Source organism: Carcharhinus amblyrhynchos, chromosome 21 (genome assembly GCF_965287045.1).
Source record: "Carcharhinus amblyrhynchos chromosome 21, sCarAmb.v2.hapA, whole genome shotgun sequence".
Taxonomy (NCBI): domain Eukaryota; kingdom Metazoa; phylum Chordata; class Chondrichthyes; order Carcharhiniformes; family Carcharhinidae; genus Carcharhinus; species Carcharhinus amblyrhynchos.
In genome coordinates this window covers 5,692,234-5,716,353 of record NC_137344.1, presented here as the reverse complement: position 1 = coordinate 5,716,353, position 24,120 = coordinate 5,692,234, and the positions used below count along the sequence as shown (strand labels likewise).

The 24,120-nt window shown below is 40.1% G+C and overlaps 1 protein-coding gene across 2 annotated transcripts in view; it reads left to right on the top strand.

The window, feature by feature from the left end:
- cep112 (centrosomal protein 112) overlaps positions 1–24,120 on the top strand; it is a 468,252-nt gene that overhangs the window by 279,452 nt on the left and 164,680 nt on the right. For both annotated transcript variants that reach the window (XM_080209170.1, XM_080209169.1), the window contains 2 exons: positions 359–466; positions 2,753–2,935. In XM_080209170.1, the coding sequence (XP_080065296.1) occupies positions 359–466; positions 2,753–2,935 (291 nt within the window). The remainder of the gene's footprint in view (positions 1–358; positions 467–2,752; positions 2,936–24,120) is intronic.

Genomic DNA, 24,120 nt, shown 5'->3' with positions numbered 1-24,120 from the left:
TCAGGGACAGAATCTGTAACTGAAGGAGGTCTTTATGCAAAGGAAAGTGGCAAATGCATTTGAAGTTTGCTTCTGATCCTGATTTGATTGATTTACTTTGTCATCAAATTTTTTTTAAACTTTGTTCTTTATAAAATTTGATTTTTTTTAACTGTTGCTGGTGGTGTTCAGCAGTAAAGAATATTTCTTGATTGTATTTAAATAGAAAACAAAATTAGCTGCTGAAATGTAATCGCGGTTTAACCACATCCTGGACACATTTTGTTTAAAGCTGTACTTGGTGTAGTGAAATAGTTATAGATTTTTGTCTCTATGACTACAGTGTCAAATCAAAAATTCTCTCTTTTGCATTTTATAGATGGAGAAGGTTGAGGCAGATCTAAGTAGATCAAAATCTGTCCGAGAGAAGCAATCAAAAGAATTCTCTTGGCAGTTGGAGGAACTCAAGCAGCGATATGAACAACAGGTCTATATAGTCACATTCTTTTTTACTTTTATAGAAACAAAGATTTTCTGTCTTTTCAGAAAATGCTTAGAATAATTTGGGTCACTGGGGGATTGAATGTAAAACAATAGTGATTTTGATTCTGCCACATTATCTTTACACTCATTATATCAGGGTCCTTGGGAGCCTGTCATTTTAGCATTCAAGTGTACTGCGCATTGCACAGAGTGACCAGTGATGCTGCCGTAAAAAAATCTTGTGGGGGGGGCTGGAATGGAGCAACGATCTGTTTGCCTTATAAGGAAGATGAGAATGAAAGGAGGAATAAGGACAAGGTGCATTCATTATAATGAAGAGGTGCAAAGTATTACTCATGTCGAGGCTAATCGTTACACTGGTCCAAGTAGAATGAACCCACCTCCCACACGTCGCTGGCCAAGCCAGCAGAGGAAGCATCCGCGGTGAAAAGTGTCTCTTTACATCGCGATGGCTGGAGAAGATACAACAAGGGGTTACTGCTTAATCATTTTGGGGTGTTGTGGGGAGAAGAAAGAAAAACGTTTGTATTAGTATCAGTAAAAGTATTTGTTACTAATTAGCATTAACTATGAATGCCCTTCCAGTGCACCTGTTTTCTTTTAAACTAGACATCGGTTTTGCTTTAAAATTGCGAGTTCTTGTTTCCCCTCATGGGCGTGCACAGAAGTCCTAACCGCAAAACGTTGCCTGCCATTGCTTTTTTCTTTGTCTTCTGCTTGCGTGCCTAATCCCTCTTCAATTTTTTAAGCATCTTTCTGTTTGAAATAATAAATAATTGAAATATGTAGGGCTGCGTCACGAACGTAAGCAGCGTTGAATCAGTTCAGTACAGGGCAGTGGAATCGAAACTGATGAATATTAGAGCAGTGCTCCACAATGCGGGTTTGTAATGTAGTGATACACTAGCAAAGTCGTCGCAAACAGCAAACCTTGGCTTTATTGTTTGCGTGCGGAGGAAAGGGAGGAAAAGCATTACCATTTTCAAGATTGAGTGTGTCTGTGGTGAAACGTGTAAAGAAAGTTTGAATCGAGACGTCCCTTGGGGTCGAATTTATTAATTGATTTCAGTTTGAAAGTTGCCTAAGGGTTAAGTGCTCTTAGAATGCCCTGCGCATGTAGAAACATTTGAGAGTGATCTAGCCATCAGCTGTTAAACAAGAGAATGTCTGTGCTTAAAATGAGCTTATATCTTTTGGTCCGAACGACATCTCGACGAAAATCAACCAAAACTGAAGAAAAATGTAAGTGACTGTTCCTAGCAGCTGTGTGGCCTGGCATTTGCTTGAAATCTGGCATCCTGCAGGCCCCTATTCATCACCTGCTTCAAAGCCAGCCTAGCTGCCTATAGTCAGAAGGCCAGGTAGGGTGCCATTGTGCACAGTCTGGGAGGATTAGTATCAAAGCAGTAGAAAGTAGGCCTCGGTTTCATACTACCATTCAAACCTAGTCAGAAGAGCTGAGGATTGGCCCAGGTCACAGTATCCAGCTTGGTAGGGACTGAGAACAGAATATTGGGGAATAGACTGCTTTATGTGTAATCATAGCGAGCTACCAGCACAGCAGGCGTTCTGCTGAACACGTAAGTCTGTTTATTTCAGAATCACGTAGCTGACAGCGAGATAATGCTCCGGCTTTCATATAAAACGACTGTAAGTTGGTTGATTTTTGTCTGCATGGAAATGGAACTGTAGAATCGTAACCTGCTGATTTTTCCACAAAAACAAAATCCAAATTCCATTCTGCAAAGATTTAAGGGGAAAAAAAACCTTTTGTGCGTGTTTTCATTGAGCCCTCATTTTTAATTTGAATAGCTGCAGAAATCGGCATTTAACGGTTCCATAAGGATTAGGTTTTACAGTTTTATAGATATATAGTTTTCGGCCAGTTATTGCTGCAACAGAGAAATAATATGTATCTATGTATAGAGTCAGAGTTCTACAAAAGATATTGGTGGATTTATTGTTTTTCTATTCGGGGGTATTGTGGATTTATAGGCAATTTGCAAAAATGGAGTGGGAGGGGTCGATAAGATTGAGCAGGTAATATAATGAGCAAATTCAATGGAGTGCTTTAGCACCTGCAGAGGGGCGTTGGCACAATGTCACAGAAATGTTGTCTTGCATTGGGTTGGAAAAGAAAGAAAGAAATATTTTCGACAAATTGATCAATTTAAGAGGAATTAGGAGAGGGAAAAATGCAGCAGAAGAATTGTTGTCATGGCAACAGTGATGTAGTATTGATGAACAGTACTCTTCCTTGTCCAATCAGATAGTAGAATTGAAGCTGGAGCATGAGCAGGAGAAGACGCACCTATTCCAGCAGCACAACGCGGAAAAAGACAGCCTGGTCCGAGAGCACGAACGCGAGATAGATAACTTGGAGAAGCAGCTTCGCGCCGCCATAGTAGAACATGAGAACCAGACCCAGGAATGGAGGAGGCGAGACTCGCAGGTGAAAATGGCTGACGTTTCTTTTTGTCTATTTTGCTAAAATAATAAAAAAAATCCTACTTTAATATGGTAATAATGCAATACGTTTTTTGGGAGCGTTGGAATTGCATGCCTGATCGCCGATTTACTGGGGGCGTGCTGTCCTTGGCGTAAGAGTGTTCTAATGCCGGATGGGGATAAATAAGCTTAATCTGCAGAAACTGCATGTTGCCAGCTTTAAAACATCCCCTGATGCGATAGACTTTGGCCTTTCATTTTCACCTGGAGTCACGGTCCCATTATTTGGATTTCTCCCGTAAACTGGGAATCGTACTTCCTTTGTCAAACGCGTAAGTCGAATGTTCACGTTTTATCATTTATTTTTATTTTGCTCTGTGGGGAGCCACACATCATTTTTATTCCCACCCCCCTGCCCCCCATCCCCCTCCAACCTTCTCCCCAAAATCCCTCATTTTTTTGCACTACTGGATATCCTGGCTGTGGAGCGTTCTCGAATTTGTGAGGTTTAGACACATTGCTCTCCCCTTGAGTTTTTTTTGTTGCTTTTTCTTCCCAATCCTTAAACTTAAGAGTCACTGTTGGAAGCCATTTGACAGAATAACCCCCAACTGTGGACACATTTGAAACATCAAACTTATGGATGAAATGTGCATTGTCAGCATGGAAAATGATTTAGATTAGTTCTGAGCTTTTTTTTATAAAAAAAACTTTCAGATGTGTTGTGTTTTTGAGCTATAAAACCTAACTCTATCAGCAGGAAGGAAAGAGGCCTGCTTGAAACCACTGCAGAAAGATTAAGGGAATGCGGTGAGATATAGTTCAATGTCTGCACCATCAGCGAGTACAGTAAAACCAGCACAAAAATAGCCCCAGATGATATTAAAATTGTTAGGTTGATGCTTGAAGAGCATTTATTTGAAGAATACCGATTCAAAGAAGGAGTTGAATGCATTAGAAGCAACCTCTAAAGCATTTTACTGTTACCTTGCACATTACCGCAGAAATGGGTTTAAATTGTTCGCACCCTAAGATGTGACCGCAAGAGTTATTCTCTTTCAGTCAGCTTGCCCATGTGAAGTTGGCGCTGTTAACATGTTGCCCATCTTGAGCCATCCGCACTGCATGGTGCCTTAACTTAATATTTTATTCCAAAAGTAATTTTATTCAGGAAAAAAAATAATGAACCACAACTTCAGGGATCCGCAGTTGTTTGGCATTGAACATGAATATGAAATGGTTTCTAACAAAAGAAGAATAAAACCCAACGCAATTGCAAGGGCGGATCCGCTGTGTCTGAGCGACTGCTTTGCATTTGCTGAGGGACTCGAAGCTTCGAAGGGTTCAGGGTTCTACACAATTTCCCACAATGGCGGCAGCTCTTCTCATGACTTACACACATACTAGATTTTTGTTCAACATTTTTGGGGTGATGACTACACACCAAAAATGGCTCCATTATCTTAAAACTGAGTGGAATTTTTTTATTTTAGATAACTCAAGCTTGCCAAACCATTTTACCTGGTCAGACCAGTCTGCTTATCGTGCTCCATTAGAGCTATTAATTTTCATCATTTGTGAATAGACCATCTTGAAAAGGTGGAAACCTCAACAAAACCCCAACCTCCTGTATGTATCTTAGAAACTGCAAACGGAAACGGAATGATGGAGAAATTTAAGGATTTTCGGGATATTAATGCGTGCGTGTTTGTTTTGAATAATATCAATTACACATTCAAATGAGGTGCATTGTGAGCAGCACAAAACAAACTGAATTGGTTAGTGGAAAAGCAGTTCTCTAAGGGAACGCACCGTGAAGCTGAGACATTTCATTTGAACCGCCTCCTGAAGTCAGAAATGAATGACTTGAACAAATTGAGAAATTTTGGTGCGAGGGGACTCTTTATTTCATTTTGCATGTGAGCCATTTGTCCTCGAGGTTCCATCTCATCCCTGCTTGGCAGTGGGGGCACAAGTTAAGGGATGTGCTGTTTCCAGTGGATCTGTTCAGATGGCATTGGCGCTTGGCTTCACAATGTATTGTCGTAAGAAAAATCAGCTGTCCATCAAATAATGTGGCTTTATTTTGTCCTGTTTGAGTGAAAATGTTTAATTCAAATAAATATGCGCATTAAAAAAATTATAGCGTGCACCTTTCCAAGTTGCTTCTGATTGCCCCAACAGCCAAATGGTGTGGGAGAATTTTTCCGATTGCCAACAGTTTCAGTGAATCTATTTAATCACCCCTGAATTAAATATTCAAATATAACTGGATGAAGGATAACTTTTGATTTCACTTGAACTTGGTTGGAGGCCAGCTTGATGTCGTGCTGAATTTGTTTCAGAAGGGTTTGAACGTATTTCTGATGATATCGAAAAAACTTTTAAAGGTTGGATTGAAAAGACGTAATGAACGGAATAATGTGAAAGTTAGGTTTTGCTCACAAGGGTTGATTGAAGGTTTGAAGATCAACATTATCAGCATTTGAATTTGTCCTTCAATTAGACTATATGGATATGTAACTTACTGCACAAATAGGCCTCGAACAAATTCAGTTTAACTTTTTGATCTAATAAGACTAGAAAGAAGAAGTATTTCTTTGTCCACAGAGATTTATTCCATGCTACATTGCTCATTCCATGCCAGCTGTCAGAGCAGATGTAGGGTAGTAGCCTTAATTAAACTATTTGCATGCTGTCAGGGAATTTTAAAGCTGGTTTACTTTGATAGTGGTACCCTTGTTAGTTTGGAAATCTGCTGCTTTTAATATATAAAAGTCAATTTCAAATATTTAAAATAGGATGCCTTCATATCAAATACTAATCCTGGCCTCCAAATGCAATGAAGTGCAGGAGGAACTGGACAGGTTGAGTAATAGAGAATAAACTACTGATCCTTTTAAATCCAAACCAAATGTTATTTGGGAGTTTGATGATTTGGAAATGCTCGCGAGAATGGAAGCTTGAATTGGTGATGATGAATGTTCTAGCATGTATCCTGGGGTGGAAATGAAGAGTGTGTGCTTTGTGCTTGAATTTGGTCACAGTCCCCCCGCTACAGCATAAAACAAAATGGAATACTCACTACGGTCAAGAGTTCCTGGTTAACAAACTGAAGCAAGATGAACAGCATAGAAAATACAAAGGGATGCCTGGCGTAACTTCAAATTCTGTATTATCAGTGTCAAAAACAGAAAACCCACTGGCTGATGACATGAGCTTCTAAACAGCAATATGTGACCACGTCAAATGTTCCAAGTACACTCACATTAATCTCTTGAACGAAAAGGAAAACTCTGAATTGCAGCAGGCTGTTGCTCCTAGACTGGCTGCTTTTGTCTGTGAAACAACCGGGAGCATTTGTCTCTGTATCAATTGTGACAGTCATCAGCGCATGTATCAGGACGAATTCTATTTCCAACAAGGGCCACCACCTTTGATATTTGGTGGATTACCACCATCAGTTACGTGTTACGACAAGAGAGGAGGTTAAATTAAACGTCACCAAATTCTCCTTCCATGACATGTCCTTAAATGGAAAGGTGTTTTGATTTAAAAGCAAATTACTGTGGATGCTGGAATCTGAAACCGATAGAGAAAATGCTGGAAAATCTCTGGGTCTGGCAGCATCTGTAAGAAGAGAAAAGAGCTGACATTTCAAGTCCAGATGACCTTTTGTCAAAACTAAAAGGCATAGAAATGATTTGTTTTGATTTGTTCCCCTTCTTCTGCACGGTGGGATGTTTCTCAACTCCCTGGTTTTGGCGTGATCCAATTTTCTTTTAATTGTCCCTCAACAAATTCTGGAGAGAACGAATTCAAAGGAGTAATTCATTTGCATATCTTCAAAAAGCGAACAGGGGTTCCTGGTGTCCCTTCTTGTATTCAGATAGTAAAGAGTGGGATAGAGAAAAGAAAGATTTACAGTACTGAGATCACAGAGAGACAGTAAATATTATTTTACTCCATGGATGTCAGTTGGCTAAAAAAACCAATGCAGGATAATTCATTTCCCCGGTGATGCTGACTTCACAGAATGAGATACACATGCAAAGGTGAATCAGTTTTGTAGGCAATGGGATAGACTTCCAGCTGAAGGAGGGTAGATTGGGCCGGACGTCCAACTTGGGCCAGACTTCCTTCAGTGTGGCCTGCTAGTCAGATGTTAAACTTTTAGCAGATTGGGCTATGCAGCTCAACAAGGCAATATTACTTGTTCCACAAGCCAGAGGCCCATGTCATGTGACTTTACCTCTCCACGATGCCTTCAACAAAGAATGTTTATCCAGTGTCTGGAAATCAGTTTATATCATATTTGACTCATGTCTTAAACTTGGACTCAGGTCAGTTTCAAATCCTGGATTTGAGCTCCCAATTGTAGACAGCGGCAGGTTAACTTAATCAGCATCATTTCTCCTCTCACCACCCATTCCATAATCAGAAATTTAATTTGTTTCCCTCTTTATATCTGGTGGCATATTTCCCAACTCCCTAATTTCGCTGCAAGCCAATTTTCTATTAATAACCCCATAGCAAACTCAAGATAGGATGAATTCAAAGACTTAGTTTATTTACACATATGCAAAATGCAAAAAAGGGGCTCACAATGTCCCCTGTGTAATAGATAAGTAAAGACAGGATAGGGAAAGGAAGGATTTACAATACAAAGATCAGTGTCCACTGAGTTTTCCTTCACTGAAGTCAATGGGCTGAAAACATGCCCATTCACTTTCCGCTGATTTGAGTTCGCACAATGAGATACACATACAGAGATGTATCAGTCCTGTAGACATTGGTACAGACTTCCAGCTGAAGCAGGGTAGATGGGGCAGGTGTCCAACTTGGGCCAGGGCTCCTTCAGTGTGGCCTGCTTGTCTTTTAGCAGACTGGGCAATGCAGCTTAGCAAAACAATATTACTTGTTCCACATGCCAGAGGCCCATGTCACATGATTTTACCTCTTCCCAATGCCTCTAACAAAGAATATTTATCCGGTGTCTGGAAATTTGATTTGATTTATTATTGTCACATGTATTAATAGACAGTGAAAAGTATTGTTTCTTGCATGCTATGCACACGAAGCATACCGTTTATAGACAAGGAAAGAAGTGCAGAATGTAGTGTTGCAGTCATAGCTAGAGTGTAGGGAAAGTTCAACTTAATGCAAGGTGGGTCCATTCAAAAGTCTGATGGCAGCAGAGAAGAACCTATTCTTGAGTCGGTTGGTACATGACCTCAGACCTTTGTATCTTTTTCCCAATGGAAGGTGGAAGAGAGAATGTCTGGGGTGTGTGGAGTCCTTAATTATGCTGCTTTTCCGAGGCAGTGGAAAGTGTAGATAGAGTCAGTGGATGGGAGGCTGGTTTTGTGTGATGGATGGGCTTCATTCATGACCGTTTCTAGTTTCTTGCGGCCTTGAGCAGAGCAGGAGCCATACCAAGCTGTGATATAACGAGAAAGAATGCTTTCTATGGTGCAGCTGTAAAAGTTGGTAAGATTCATAGGCACATGCCAAATTTCCTAAGTCTTCTGAGAAAGTAGAGGCATTGGTGGACTTTCATAACTATAGTGTTGGCATGGAAGGACCAGGACAGGTTGTTGGTTTTGTGTTGCAGGCTGATAACATCATTGGCCATTGTAGGTTAAAAGGAGTGTTTGAGAGGCCATTGCTTGAGTAGGTGTACATTCTAGCTTGGGTTATCAAATACAATTGGCCTTCATGTAGCTCTCTTTGAAGTTGTGCCTTGCAGCCTGTAAATAGTCATTTGTAGCTCCTCAGAGATGTCAAGGTGTGTTTCCCTGAAACCTCAATGTGCCTTCTCAAGGTCAATAAACAGACATGATTTCAGCCATTTTACAGGTCTTTGTTCAGTGTTCAAAATTTTAGTAATAGCAATAAACATATCTGTAAATATTTGACAAAAATATACAGTGTGACGTCCCTCACATCGGTTACAAACAGAGTTGCAGCAATTTAGCTCATTCTAGGAGTACCAATTTTAGGAGTGCCAATTTTATCACTGTTAGTGTTGTTTGTTGTATAAAATATTGTAAGGATTGAATTCCACTGTGGTCAATGGTGCCTTTGTTAACAAGAGATACCAGCAATAAATTTCTGAATGAAAAAAATGAAATATTAGAACAACAGACTGTCCTGTAGAATAAAAGCAAAATGCTGCAGATTCAGAAAGTCTGAAATAAAAAAACCTAGAAATGCTGGAAGTACTCTGCTGTTCTGCTAGCCTTTGTGGAAAAAGAAGTAAGGTTAATGTTTTATTTTGTAGTGACTACTGAGGGGAGAACATTTGAGGATCAAGAACATTGTAACTCTGGAATACCATTTTCAGAGCATGAATTTATTCTGCTGGATTTTCAATCCTCCTCTGTGTCTTGTGGCATCCTCCTCATCAGGTTTACAAATGTGTGGCTAAACAGGGCTGGAGTGAGACATCTCGCAATGTATATCATTCATTAGTCTGACTTCAAAATAGCTTTTGGCCTGTAAGTTTCTGGGAATGCAAGCCAGAAGTGGCCTGGTGAGGGCAACAGAGCATCTGGCAAATGAATGAACAACAGAACCAATAATCTTCATCATGAGATTAAAGGAATGAGAAAAAAATCCAATGACAGGTAATAAGAGTGTATTGCTCTGGGTGAAAATAAGTTAAATTTATTACCCATTGCAAAATCCTGGCTGTTAAAGTTGAAAAATCACAGACCAAATCCTGCTGGAAAAACAACTTCACAACGCACTTTGTTATTCATGTGCAAATTAAGGAAAAGAAGCAATATCACTCAAGTCATGATTCCTCACGAACTTATGCCACTCGGCTGTACAAACTGCATCGAGCTTCCAATTTATAAATTGGGGGTGGCAATTAATAAAACAGTTGAGGGCAGCACGATGGTACAGTGAGTAGCACTGCTGCCTCACAGCGCCAGGGACCCAGGTTCAATTCCTGGCTTGGCTCACTCTGCGTGGAGTTTGCACATTCTCCCCATGTCTGCATGGGTTTTCTCCAGGTGCTCTGGTTTCCTCCCACAGTCTGAAAGATGTACTGGTTAGGTGCATTGACCCAAAGAGGCGCCGGAGTGTGGCGACTAGGGGAATTTCACAGTAACTTCATTGCAGTGTTAATGTAAGCCTTACTTGTGATTAGTAAATAAACTTTAAAAAACAAACTTAAATCAGGCACAGAAGAAAAAAACGATGTGACTACGGAAGAGAAGAGACAAAAAAAAGTGTACTTTAAATTGGAATGTTTTAAAACTCAAAACTTTACCACATGCAAAAATGAGATTCAGTAGTTTAAATTCCCCCATTTCGGGGTTGTACAGGCTGATTAGCATTGGATTAATAATTATTGGATCATTAAAAGGGGACTTACATTAAGCTCTAAGTTTTTGCCGGGAATCTAATGGACAAACAATATGCAAATATGGTAAGTTCTTCAAACTTGGTTGAAGGTTCAATGCAGTTTATGAAATGCAAACAGCTGAATGGCAGAAGATCGTGGAGATTCACAACTTGAGTGATATTGCTTCTTTTCCTTGATTTGAATGTTAATAATGATATGCGTTGTAAAGTTGTTGTTTTTCCAGCAGGATTTGACCTGTGATTTTTCACATTTTCCGGCCAGAGTTTTGCAATTGGCAGCAAACAATTCTGATGTGTACAGTTACCACTATTGAACTCCTTTTAAGTATGACCATGTGATAAGTTAAAATGAAGATTTCAGTGCTTTATTTTACATGGAACATTTGCCGCACCACCGCCCCCCCCCCCCCCACCCCAAGTGATTTAAAGTCAGTAATCTTGTCAAAGTAAGATTACTGTCTTGTAATTACTCCTTTCTGATCATATTTTAGCTAATGTCCTGTGGCACTGTTCACAGTGGATCAGAGAATGTGTTGTTTTATAGGCATGATTTGGAAATGTCAATGTTGGACTGGGAAACAGGAACACGTCATGTAGCACAGAATGCATTATTCTGTTGCACAAATATACATTGGGATTCAGACTGTCAACTTTTATTTTAAGACGGGGGTTGATATCAGGGTGAATTACAAATGGCATTTAATAAGAAGATCATTGGGTAAATTGGATTTCAGTTAAGAGGCTGCAGATATTGTGACTCTGATATGCTGTCTTGCTGGAAAGTTCCAATGTTTCCTTATACTTTCCTTTGAAGTGAGATACAGTTTGCACATCATCCCCTGTCTGCATGGGTTTCCTCCAGGTGCGCTGGTTTCCTCCCACTCCTCCTGCATCATGCAGGTTAGTGGATTGGCTATGCTAAATTGCCCCAAATGTCCCAAAATATGTAAGTTATATGGATTAGCCATGATATTTGTGTGGGGTTACAGGGATAGTGTGGGACAGAGGGCTTGGGTAAGATATTCTGTCAGAAAGTAGGTGCAGACTCGATGGGCAACAACAGGACCAACAATCTCCACCAGTGAGATTAAAGAAATGAGAATGGCCTCTTCTGCACTGTGGGCGTTCTGTGATTCTATGCAAATTGAATCGGATACTTGAAATAATTTTGCTGTGCCATTTATGTAGTAATGGTGTACAATTTAAGCAATTTTTCCCACTAACTTTAATAAACTTATGTATATGCACACATAGCTGAAAAAATACTTGGCAAACTGTTTCCAGACCATTCCCAAGACCATCTTACACTGGGCACTGTACAATCCAAGTCTAAGCTAGACATAGCTGTTTATTCCTCTGATTGGTTAGGTTTGAAGCTTCAGAAAGATAATACATCAAAGGATGATGGAAAGCATTGCAGGAAGATCAGGAGGTGTAAAACCAGACTGCGCACATGTCTGATTATACCAACAACCATTTTTGTAGAACCTGACACATCTGCCTTGCAATACCTGCAGTAAGCTGGTTGTGCAGACTCCAGGTCAGCAGAACTGCTATAAGGACATCTGATTCCAAAACCAGACCAAAGGGACATTAACGGAGGAACTGAAGATTGCCTTTTTCTTCAATCCTTTTGCTTGTAGCTCTTTCCAGGCTAGGCCAGAAATAATATGCAATGTCATCAATGTGCTGCCCACTTTAATTTCAAATCGATGGCATCGGTCAGGTTAGTCAACATTTTAAATTCCTTTCCTGCTAAACATTAATAGCAGCGCAAGATGACTGCCAATATAATCATGTTACTGCACCTCCCAGAGCAGAGGAGTCATCAAAGGTGGCTTTATAGCCATCCTAATGTGCATGCTGTGTGGCAATAAGTAACCATGCATCACAGAGGTAGATTATAATGCGGTGGTTGTATATGTGAATCTTGGAAGATGTGAATAATTTAATTAATTATCACATGTATTGGTATACAGTAAAAAGTATTGTATCTTGCGAGCTAAACAGGTAAAACCTACTGTCCATAGAGTATATTGAGGAGAAGGAAAGAAGAGGATGCAGAATATAGTGTAACAGTCATAGCGAGGGTGGAGAGAAAATCATCCCATGGCAGCAGGGAAGAAGCTTGTAAGAATTTGTAAGATGCAACCTAAATATATCATCTGATGGAGTTTCTACACACATAGCAAAGGAAGAGCTAGCTGGCTGTGGCAGGGTTTGGCATGAATCAACAGCTGATTTGGAACAGTTTGACAGACAACATGTAGCAACATGCATATTTTGTATGCCACTTTATTCTGCACCCATTCAGGATACCTTTGGGTGCTGTACAATTTGTTAACCCTGGCTGACAGCTTGTGCCAGCAGTGGGGCACTGCTAGCCCTCAGAAAATGGTACCTGAACTGCCAAACAAGAAAACCCCAGTTGCTCCAAGCAGCAGCCCCTCAAGGAGGGGGGGCACAGTGGTTAGCACTGCTGCCTCAAAGTGCCCAGTACCCGGGTTCAATTCCAGCTCAGGTCACCAACTGTGTGGAGTTTGCACGTTCTCCCCGTGTCTGCATGGGTTTCCTCCAGGTGCTCCAATTTCCTCCCACACTCCAAAGATGTTCGGGTTAGGTTGATTGACCATGCTAAATTGACTCTAGTGTTGGGGGATTAGCAGGATAAATATGTGGAGTTACAGGAATAGGGCCTGGATGGGATTGTGGTTGGTGAAAGCTCATTGGGCTGAATGGCCTCCTTCTGCTCTGTAGGAATTCTATGATACAATTGCTTGACCACAGACTCTATTCCATGGTTATTTTGCCAGACTCTTATTATAGAGTTGATATCTGCTGTGAGTAATTTCATAAGCCACCTGAATATCCCAGTAATTCATAGAATCCCTGCAATGCAGAAGAAGGCCATCTTGTCCAGGTCCAAAATATTCTCAAAATATATCTATAAATGTTATGGAGAATCACTAACACTGGACTGCAATAAACGGCAATCATGTAGCTCAAAATTGCTCTATTGTTAATAAAACTGAGAAAGCAGTTAGTTCTGTAAATGTGAAGAAGTGACTTACAAATAGAAGATAATCAGCGAGGTGAGATTAGAGAGGTGAGATATAAAGATTAATTTGACTGTAACGTGGTTGTTACTATGACAACTATGAGTTATCAATTATAAATCCATGGATTATATATTCTTGATCATTCTTTTTGGAGCAATATGGGTTGAATTATAAGATTCATTTTGGGTATATTCACAAGTGTTTTATGAAGTGCATTTCTGTTGAAGAATGAATATCTTCTGTGATGGTGACAAATAGAAAACCACATTTAAAGATTTTTTTTACACTGGGAGGAAACGCACTTTTTAAAAATAACTAATTATTAATTGCCGGTGAATTTATTCAGTATGATGTGAAGATACACGAGGGAAAAGAAATTGTGCGGACAGAATCATGGCTGGAGTTCATGGCCGTTCACGCCTGCGGGATTCTCCAGTCTGGCTTCAGCGAACGGAAGTTCGGCTGAGCTTCAGACTCTCGCTTGCAGAGGCAGTGAGGCATGAACGGCCAGAGAATTCCACCCCGCTTCATGCACCGTACCTGCTCACCTTGTGTGATTGTAAATTGACAAAGCAGGTAAATGGAATTTCAAAGCGTAAAGCATTGAGTTTCTAAATATTTTAGTGTTAAGTATCATATTAGTCCAGTTGTTTTCCCGTGATTGATAAACAGCAGTATTAGGTGATGCATATTTTCACTAGTACGGCTGAGCAGACGTGCATTACATGGCCTCCTTCTGCACTGTAGGGTTTCTATGATTTCTATTACTGAAAGAATCATTAGTATGTTCCAGTCTCACAGGTAGAGTTATGTCACAGCCCTGGCCACGTTTTATTTCTAACATTGAACCATTGTGATATTTGTGAAGCCTTTTTTTTCCAAATCTGTTCTGTCACTCCTTAATTAACTCAAACCTTTTCAAGTGCCATATTAATTATTTCCCTCATAATTGTTTCTAACCCTTACCCACCACTGCTATCTTGATTGACCTGTACTTATTAGGAATGCCCTTACGCCCTTTCTTGAACAAGAGTGCCACCTTCTTCATATTTATAGATCTAACCACTTTCCCAGTTCTATTAATATAGCAATTTTGAGCTGCATCATTGCCCTTTATGGCAGTCCAGTGTTAGTGATTCTCTATAGCATTTATAAATATATTTTGGGAATATTTTGGACTCAGACAAGATGCTCTTTTGGTGCAGACTCAACGGGCCGAATGGCTCCCTTCTGCTCTGCAGGAATTTTATGGATTCTATGAATTGCTGGGATATGGCACAGAAAGAGCTCATTCTGCCCCTCAAGCCTGTATTCGGAAATATTTATATATGTTTGTTCTTCAGTTTGGAGGATAATGGACAATGATGTTCCTCAAGTATTAGTTAACAGTCGTCCTGGCACTGGCCCTAGAGAACAGCGCTATCTACTATCCTCCAATCTGAAAAGCACCCATTTAGCCCTGCTCACATTTTTCTGACCTTATCCAATCTGGCACTGGCGCTGCTGTTTCACAAGCTTTAGTTTTGTTAATCAGCCTCTTATGTGATGCTTTGTCAAAACTTTTTCTTAAAAAGCATATCGATAACTTCCACTGCATTTCCACATCAGTTTTCTCTATTACTTCATGAAAAAGTCCAATGAAATTAGTTTTTTTTCCAAATCTGTAATTAACTCAAACCTCTTCAAGCACCAGATTAATTATTTCCCTGACAATTGTTTTTGAACCCTTACCCACCACTGCTGATATCCTGATTAGCCTGTACTTATTAGGAATGCTCTTACACCTTTCTTGAACAAGGATGCCACCTTTGCCCATTTTTCAATCCGTTGGCACCTCACCTGTATCTGGGCAGAATTGGAAAATTAAGGAAAGCCCTTCCACTATCTCCACCCAACTTCTCTTAGCAACCTGCAAAACAAGGCATTGGGCCAAGCAACTTATCTGTTCTAAGCATAGCCAGCTTTCCTGCCCATCAATCCATTATCTCCACAAACTCCACATCTATCAATATTTTATCAGCATCCTCTTCCTTTGTAAAGGCCATATAGAACATTCAATAAGTATTCTGCATTGGCCTGTGCTTCTAACTGCCTCATACTCCCTGTTCCTAATAGACTTTAACCTGTTTCTTACCATCTACTTGCTATTTACGTGCTAGTAGAAACTTTTTGGGTTCCCTTTTATGCTGTCATTCTATTCTCATGTTTCTCATTGTTAGTCTTATTTTTCCTCTTCACTTTCTCTCTCAACTTCTTGCATTTGGCCTGGTTCTCACATGAAGAATTAATCTGATGAGCATTTGTTGATGCTGTCATGTCAAGAGGGTGTGTTTCCTCTTGCGGGCTGGAAGGAAAGACTTAACCCATTACGTAATAGCAGATTCTGTTAGATCTGTGGTACCATTGTTGGTTAACCCCTAATAATTGCTCAAATCAGATTTATCTTGAGATTTACTATGTGCTGGATGCTGATTAAAAATACTGAGAAGAACTTAGGAAAAATGGGAACTTCCCTTAGCATTAACTGATGGGGTAAATTACACATGCAAAGCAAATGAGCTCATGTGCAAAAACACCTTCAGGCTGGTATCAGCAGAGACAGAGTTGTTCGTTATATTGTACTTTCTATCTGCCTCACTGGCCTTGGTTCTTTTGTATCTGAAAAATAATCCCCATAAAGATCAGTCATTGAGTCATAGAGGTTTACATCATGGAAACAGGCCCTTTGGCCCCACTTGTCCATGCCACTTTTTTTTAAAACCCCTAAGCTAATCCCAATTGACCACATTTGGCCCATATCCCTCTATACCCATCATACCCATGTAACTATCTAAATGCTTTTTAAAAAACAAAATTGTAAATTGCCTCCACTACTACCTCTGGCAGCTTGTTCCAGACACTCACCACCCTCTGTGTGAAGAAATTGCCTCTCTGGACACTTTTGTATCTCTCACTTTAAGCCTATGTTTTAGACTCCTCTACCCTTGGGAAAGAATGTTGACTATCTAGCTGATCTATGCCCCTCGTTATTTTAAAGACCTCTAAAATATCACCCCTCAGCCTCCTACACTCCAGAGAAAAAAGTCCCAGTCTGTCCAGCCTCTCTTCATAACTCAATTCATCAAGTCCCAGTAGCATCCTAATGAATCTTTCCTGCCCTCTTTCCAGTTTAATAATATCCTTTCTATAATAGGGGTGACCAGAATTGCACACAGTATTCCAAGTGTGGCCTTACCAATTTCTTGTACAACTTCATCAAGACATCCCAGCTCCTGTATTTAGCATTCTGACTGATGAAACCAAGCATGCCAAATGCCTTCTTCACCACTCTGTCCACCTGTGACTCCACTTTCAAGGAACTATGAACATGTATCCCTAGATTTATTTCTTCTGTAACTCTCCCCAGCGCCCTACCATTAACTGAATAAGTCCTGCCCTGGTTCAATCTTCCAAAATGCATCACCTTGAATTTGTCTAAATTAAATTCCATCTGCTATTCATTCGCCCACTGGCCCAGTTGATCAAGATCCCATTGCAATTGGGGATAACATTCTTCACTGTCTACTATGCCACCAATTTTAGTGCCATCTGCAAACTTACTAACCATGCCTCCTATATTCTCATCCAAATCATTAATATAAATGACAAATGACAGTGGACCCAGCGCTGATCCCTGAGGCACAGCATTGGTCACAGGCCTCCAGTTTGAAAAACAACCCTCTAAAACCACCCGCTCACTGTTACTTTACAGTTTCTCCTGTCAGTTTTTAGTACCACTTTGCTTTCACACTCGCTGAATCCCCTCTAGTCCCATTGTAATTAGCCCACTTCCAGTTTAGAAGTTCTGCTTCATTTTGTTCCTTGCTGTTCTTCATTACTATTCTGAACCTTATGATACAATTATCGCTCTTACTCAAATGTTCTCTCATTGACACTTGGCCAGTCTCATTTCCCAGCACCAGATGCAACAAAGCTTCCTTCCTAAATGGACTTAGAAAACACTGGTCAGGGCAGTTCTCGTAAACATATTTCAAAAATTCCTCCCCCACTTTTTGCTTTTTACTCCAACATTATCCTAATCAATATTTAAGAATTAAAGTCCCACAGTACCACTTTTCTACAGTTTTTCTGATTACTCTTTTTGCTTATTAATCTTAACCAGATTGATTCTGTCCTTAATCCCCAAAGATGTCTTCTCTTTGAGAATACAAATATTTGGCAAATAAAATGTATTGTGGGGAAATGACAATTTGTCCATTTTGGCAGAAAGAATAGACAAGAAGCACATTATCTAAATAGTAAGAGTTTGCAGAACTCTGAGGTGCAGAGGGATCTGTCCTAATGCTAAAAGAGTATTATATAGATACAGCAAGTATTTAGGAAAGCTAATAAAATGTTATCATCTATTGCAAGAGGAGTTGAGTACAAAAGTAGGGAGATTATGCTTCAGTTGTACAGGGCACTAATGAGACCAAATTTGGGCTACTGTGTACAACACTGGTCTCCTTATTTGAGGGAGGATGGAAGTGCATTGAAAGCAGTTCAAAGAAGGTTTACCAGACTAACATCTGGAATGGGTTGGTTGTCTTATAAGGAAAGATTGGACAAACTGGACTTGTATTCACTGGAGATTAGAAGAGTAAGAAGCAACTTGATTGAAACATATAAAATCCTGAGGGAACTTGACAGGATGAATGTGGAGCGGATGTTTCTTATTGTGGGGAAATCTATGTCACTGTTTAAAAATAAAGGGCTACCCATTTAAAATGGAAATGAGGAGACTTCTTTCCTCATAGAGAGCCGTGAGACATTGGAATTATCTTCCTGAAAAGATGGTGGAAGCAGATTTTTGAAGATTTTTAAGGCTGAGGTAGATAGATTCTTGGTAAGCAAGGGGTTATGGGGGTAGGTGGTACACAGTTTTGAGGTTACCATTAGGTCAACCCTGATCTTATTAAGTGGTGGAGCAAGATTGAGGGGCTGAATGGCCTACTCTTGCTCTCTAGTTCTATGTTTCTAACACTACAATGTCTTCCTTAATCAGTACTGTCACACCACCTCCTTCTTTCCCTTGCCTATTTTTCTGAACACTTTGTGTCAATGAATATCAAGCAACCCACGTTCAGCATTTTAATGTCACATTGCTGTTATTGCCTCAACATCATATTCCCACCATTTATGCTTGTAGCTCCTCCATCTTTTTCACCACACTTTGTATATTTATATATGTACATTCGAAACGCGTGTTTGTATTTCTCATGGTCCTTTGTGGTCTGCTGCTGATTAATACGATGCCACTTCCTTCTCTAGTATTATCCAACACTAATCCTTTGTACACCTTACCTCGAATTTGTTTCCACCGTTGTCATCAGCTGTCAGTCTATTCCAAGATGATGCCTTTCAGGGTCAAGGTTTTCTGTCATGGGTCTTCACGTGACTCAATAAGCCAATTCTAAGCCACAGATCTTTAGACACATTTGGCAGGACGTTCCATGACATATTGTCATCTGTCTCATCAGTCAGAAAACATGCAGCTTGGTGGACAAGTAGTTACCATTTTGAATCATTAGTAGCGGGTCCTTCCTAGTCAGAAATTCAATGCTGCTGTGTTTCAAGGAGAGCTTCAGAGTATTTTTGTAGCATTTTCTTTATCCTCCCCAGAAGGCTGACCATTTGAGAGTTGAAAAAAAAGAACCTGGTGAAAGAGACTGTTTTTGGCCATCTGGACACAGTGTCCAGTCCATCATAATTAATGCTTCAGGGGTTTTGCCCAAATGCTCGTGGAGCTGACTTCAGGAAGGACTGGTTTGACAGTTTTCCCATTTAATCGGGAGAATGTGGCGGTGGCAATGCTGCTAGAACTTCTCCAGTACTCTAATGGGCCACTGATACACACACCAAGTCTCACTGCGGTGCGGAGTGTGGTGATGACAACTACTGTGTACATTCGGACTTTGGTTTACTTGTGTAGGCCTTTGTTTGTCAGACATTTGCTGCCATAGTTTGTAGAAGGCTGAGCTGATCCAACCTACTTTGGAACTCCTTGTCAGTAGTGGCTTTTTGAGAGAGGTGGTTGCCAAGGAGTGGGATGTGTCCAATATACTTCCAGATTGTGTGTCTCCTGCAGGATATATGGGTAGTGGAGACTGATCTAGTTTGGGTTGATATGAGTTTTGTTTTGACAGCATTCAAGAACAGGCTGAGCTTTTGTGTACAGAACTGAAAAGATCAAGCATGACTTGCTGCTCTGGTACTTAGTGGTAACAGCAGTGCAGTCACCTGCGAACTGTAGATCATGTATATCAATAGTGTTCAATTTAGTTTTGGGACAGAGGCAATTAAGCTTAAAAGAGTCTTAAATCATAGAATCTCAACAAGGCAGAAGGAAGCCACTCAGCCCATTGAGCCTGCACAGACAACAATCCCATCCAGGCCTTATCCTCTCAAACCCATGTATTTACCCTACTAAACCCCCTGATACCATGAGGCAATTTATCACTGCCAGTCAACTAACCTGCACATCTTTGGACTTTTTTGTGGCTTGTATTTAATACTGACACCAGAGGGCAGTGATCTTTGATAGGGTGAATAGTCACTGTCAAGTAAAGTCTATATAGAATGGGGGCCATCACACAGTCTTACTCGACACTAATCCAGATTTTGAAGGCATTTGTTTCAAATCTCCCATTAAACAATTGCTGTCAAATCAGCATGAAGCAATTGGTAGGATTATGGTGAAGTTTTTTGGGCAGCTGAAGGTCTGGATCATAATTGTGCTCTATTTCTATGTGTTACTGCCCACTCCTGTGCCAATGCTTCCATACCATACTCATGAACCTCCTACAAGAATAGTGGATTCAGCCCTCATAAGACTAGTTGCCTCCTTCCCCACAAGCCACTGATGCTCCCTAACTTCCTATTAGTACATCGGTATATTTTCAAGGGAAAGTATGTTGTTTTGTGATTTGAGATTGTCATTATGATGTGTTACAAGTAGAATTATCATTCTTATAAATTTCTCCTTCGAGTTATATTTGACCGCATCATTGCTTTTATTTTAGAAGGACCCACGTTAGTTCTTGTTTACTCTCCCATGAGACTTGCAATATCATTGCAACCAGTTGACCCTAATCTGAGCTGAGTGCAAGGTTCCACCTTTTCACTTCTCAAGCCTATCAGGGCCATCCTTCCCAAAGCTGTGTAGTGTGAAGATATAATTAGTGTCATCAATACAACATCTGTGTGAGTCAATGGCTCTTTGGCATTTTGGATTTCATGATATCTCAGTTCTCCCCAACACTAATATCTCAAGTTTTTTTGTGAGCTTTAAACATTTTTAACAAATTCAATGTGTTCCTTCCCTTGGTCAGAGTTAGTTAACTGGAATTAGGTAGAATAATTAAATAGCATTCCTTTGCCTGTTTGCAAAAAAAAGTTATCTGCCAAGGAGTTACCATGGCACGCAATAAACAGGAAAATACATACCCTGATAAATTGCAAGCACAAAGATGTCTCTGAGATGGTTTAATTCATTATAAGCTGACTTGTTTTCCAGGCACAGCCCTTAACGGAAACTTCTTGCTCCGTTTCTGATTAGCATCTTCAAAGCCACTGACAGCTGTCAGCCTTTGAAGCGCTATCAGAAATATTAGCCTGTTTTTATTCCTTCACAACCATTGTTTTTAATTATGGCCGTTACATGAAGGAAGTACTTTTGGTTTAAATGATGCTGTCCTTTCATTGAGTCACACAAATGCAGTTGAATAAATTGATCTGGAATCAAAGCAATAAGTTTAAAGGGAAAGGTTTGACTGACGTGGACCTAGGACCAGATGGGGCTTTATGATGAAAAGGGTTTAATCCCAGACCAGGAATAGTTTCCATCAGTGGAACAGTACAAAGCAATTCACATATTGCTCGCTAGAAATGATCTTATGCACACTGATCTTCTCAAGACTTGCAAATGTGGCATTAGCTAATATTCAGAGAGATGCTTTCCTTTCATCCACCTGAGACTTAAGATTGCAGTACAGTATTCGAATAGAAAATGAGAACTGCAACACAGATATAAGATTCAGCTTCTAATTTGTATTCACTATACATGTCACTGCAGGACGTGCAAGCATAGGACAACTGGTTCACTTAGATACTACGCCAGAAACAGTTCTAACTACCTTCTTTAAATTTCACCAAATAAATTAATGATAGTTGAATATTTCTGAAATTATCATAATTAGGCTGTACTCTCCAGAATCATCCTTTGCAACAGAAATTCTCCTAAAACCACTGTAAAATATTTAAGAAATGGAACAACAAGCCTGTAAAGTCAATGTGCCTTTCATGTATCACTTCAAAAAAAAAATGTGGCAAGGGTATTGCTGTTCAATTTATTCTCTTATTCTGAAGGGAAACTGATCTGGGGTCTTTACGATATATGAACCCAGACCTGTACGCTGACTCGATGCTACTTGGCACACTGTCATGTTGACTCTGGATTGACTATGTCGAAATTGCAGATCATCTTTCATGATCATTAATAACCAGTCAATAAGCATGATTAAATGCAGTTCTTCTTCATATCAGCTGTTCCCCATACACCTGTGCACACAAGCACTCTGGGTTTTTGATATGCCCTTGTATGGCTAATTGGAAGGTGCATTTTTGAAATTGCAAAACTAGCAAGACATGCACTGCCACTGTGTTTAAAAGGTCGACTCTCTGAAGGTGTTTACAGTTCCTTTCATTCCACCTCACTCACAGCTTCTTAAAATGTGCGCAATTAAAATTCTTCAGAATATATAAAATTGACTGTTTACATGAGCCTTTTTGTCTCTCGGTGATATAGATGAGATGACTTTTCATTTTTAGTGTGCTTGCTTTTTTTCTCTATTTGCCTTCCAGACAGTAGTTATACCAATCAACTCGAATCTATGCATACTAATATTCTGATTCCAAGCACCAATCACAAAACCTCCACGATGAATTATTCACCAGCACAGATGCTCACCATCTTCCAAAAAATGTCCGGTCTCTCTGACCGTCATCAAGATGATTTCAGGCAGTCACCTGCAATGGCTTTGGGATATGTTAATAACCCTCCTACTTAGAGGAACTATAGACCAAAGCTAACGCTTTCTTCATTCCCACCTCTTGGACTGGAGAAGAATGTTTTGATCAAAGAGCAAGGAGCCCCTAATAAAATCCTGAAGATCTAGAGAGAGCTTTATTCTTTTGTCTTCCCATGATAGGCTTAATAGACTTTGAGTGTTTCTGGAGGTTATTCAAGATAACTCATTCTCTGACATGTATAACTTGTAGTTGATGATTTGCATGAATCTCTTGGTTCTATGGATTAAACTTGTCCTCGCAGCTGTTTCCACTGAGATTGATGTCACTATCAACACTGAGGCTTGATTTCATGGTTAAGCCTTGTAGGAGATCTCCATCGCCTAGAATAACGAGGACAGCAGGCGCCTGACAACATTCCCCAAGTTTCGCTCCAAGTCCATCTGGACATTTTTTTCATTCATTCATGGGACAAGGATGCCACTGGCAGGCCAGCATTTACTGCCTATCCCTAGTTGTCCTTGAATCTGAGTGGTTTGCAGGGCCATTTCAGAGGGCAGTTGAGAGTCAACCATATTGCTGTGGCCCTGGAGTCATATGTAGGCCTGAACCATGTAAGGATGGCAGATTTCCTTTCCGAAAGGACATTAGAGAGCCAGATGGGTTTTTTGACAATTGGACATTGACCACTATTCTTTCACTGTTGCTGGGCCAAAGTACTGATGCTCCCTCCAAAATAAGAGCTAGAAGCAGGTGTAAACAATACAGTCTGCTCTGCCATTCAGTAAGATTATGTCTGATCATGGCCATAACTCCACTTTCCCACCCACTCCTTATATCTCTTAATTCCCTCAAATCTGTCTATACCAATCTTAAATATACTGAACGATGGAGTATCCATAATATATTGGGGTAGAGAATTGCAAAGATTCCTGACCTTTTGAGTGAACAAATTTCTCCTCATCTTAATCTGAAATGATCAGGCCCTTATTCTCAGACTGTGCCCATGTATTTTAGATTATCCAGCCAGGGAAAAGAACCTCTATCAAACCCCCATTCAGAATCAGAATTCAGAATGATATATTTCAATAACATCATCTCTCAGTCTTCTAAACTCCAGAGAATATAGGACCAATTTACTCAGTCTCTCTTCATAGGAAACCCTCTCATTCCAGGGACCAATCCAGTGTACCTTCGGCTGTACTACCCCCAATGCAAGTTTAAATAAGGAGAACAAAACTGCAAACAGTACTTCATGTGTGGTCTCACCAAAGCCTTGTCAGGATGATCCTCGTCCAGACCTGAAATATTGGCTGTGTTCTCTCTCCACAGATGCTGTCAAGACTTGCTGAGATTTTCCAGCATTTTCTGTTTTTGTGCTTGCACAATAAGAGCAGGATTGTCCAACCTTTTCGCCCGGGGGCAACATTTGAATATTTTTCCCACTCAAAAGGATCATAAAGAAATTTCGGAAAGATAAGATTTGGCACAACAACATACTGAATTTCAAGGAAAGGTTGAGGTTTTAAAGAAAGAAATGTCATAACAATAAATTGTTGAGTTAAAGAAAGAGTAAGCAATAAAAATGGCACGTGTGTGTGTGCTGGTATGTTGTGGATGTGCCGGCATTGGACTGGGGTAAACACAGTAAAAAGTCTGACAACACCAGGTTTTAGTCCAACCGATT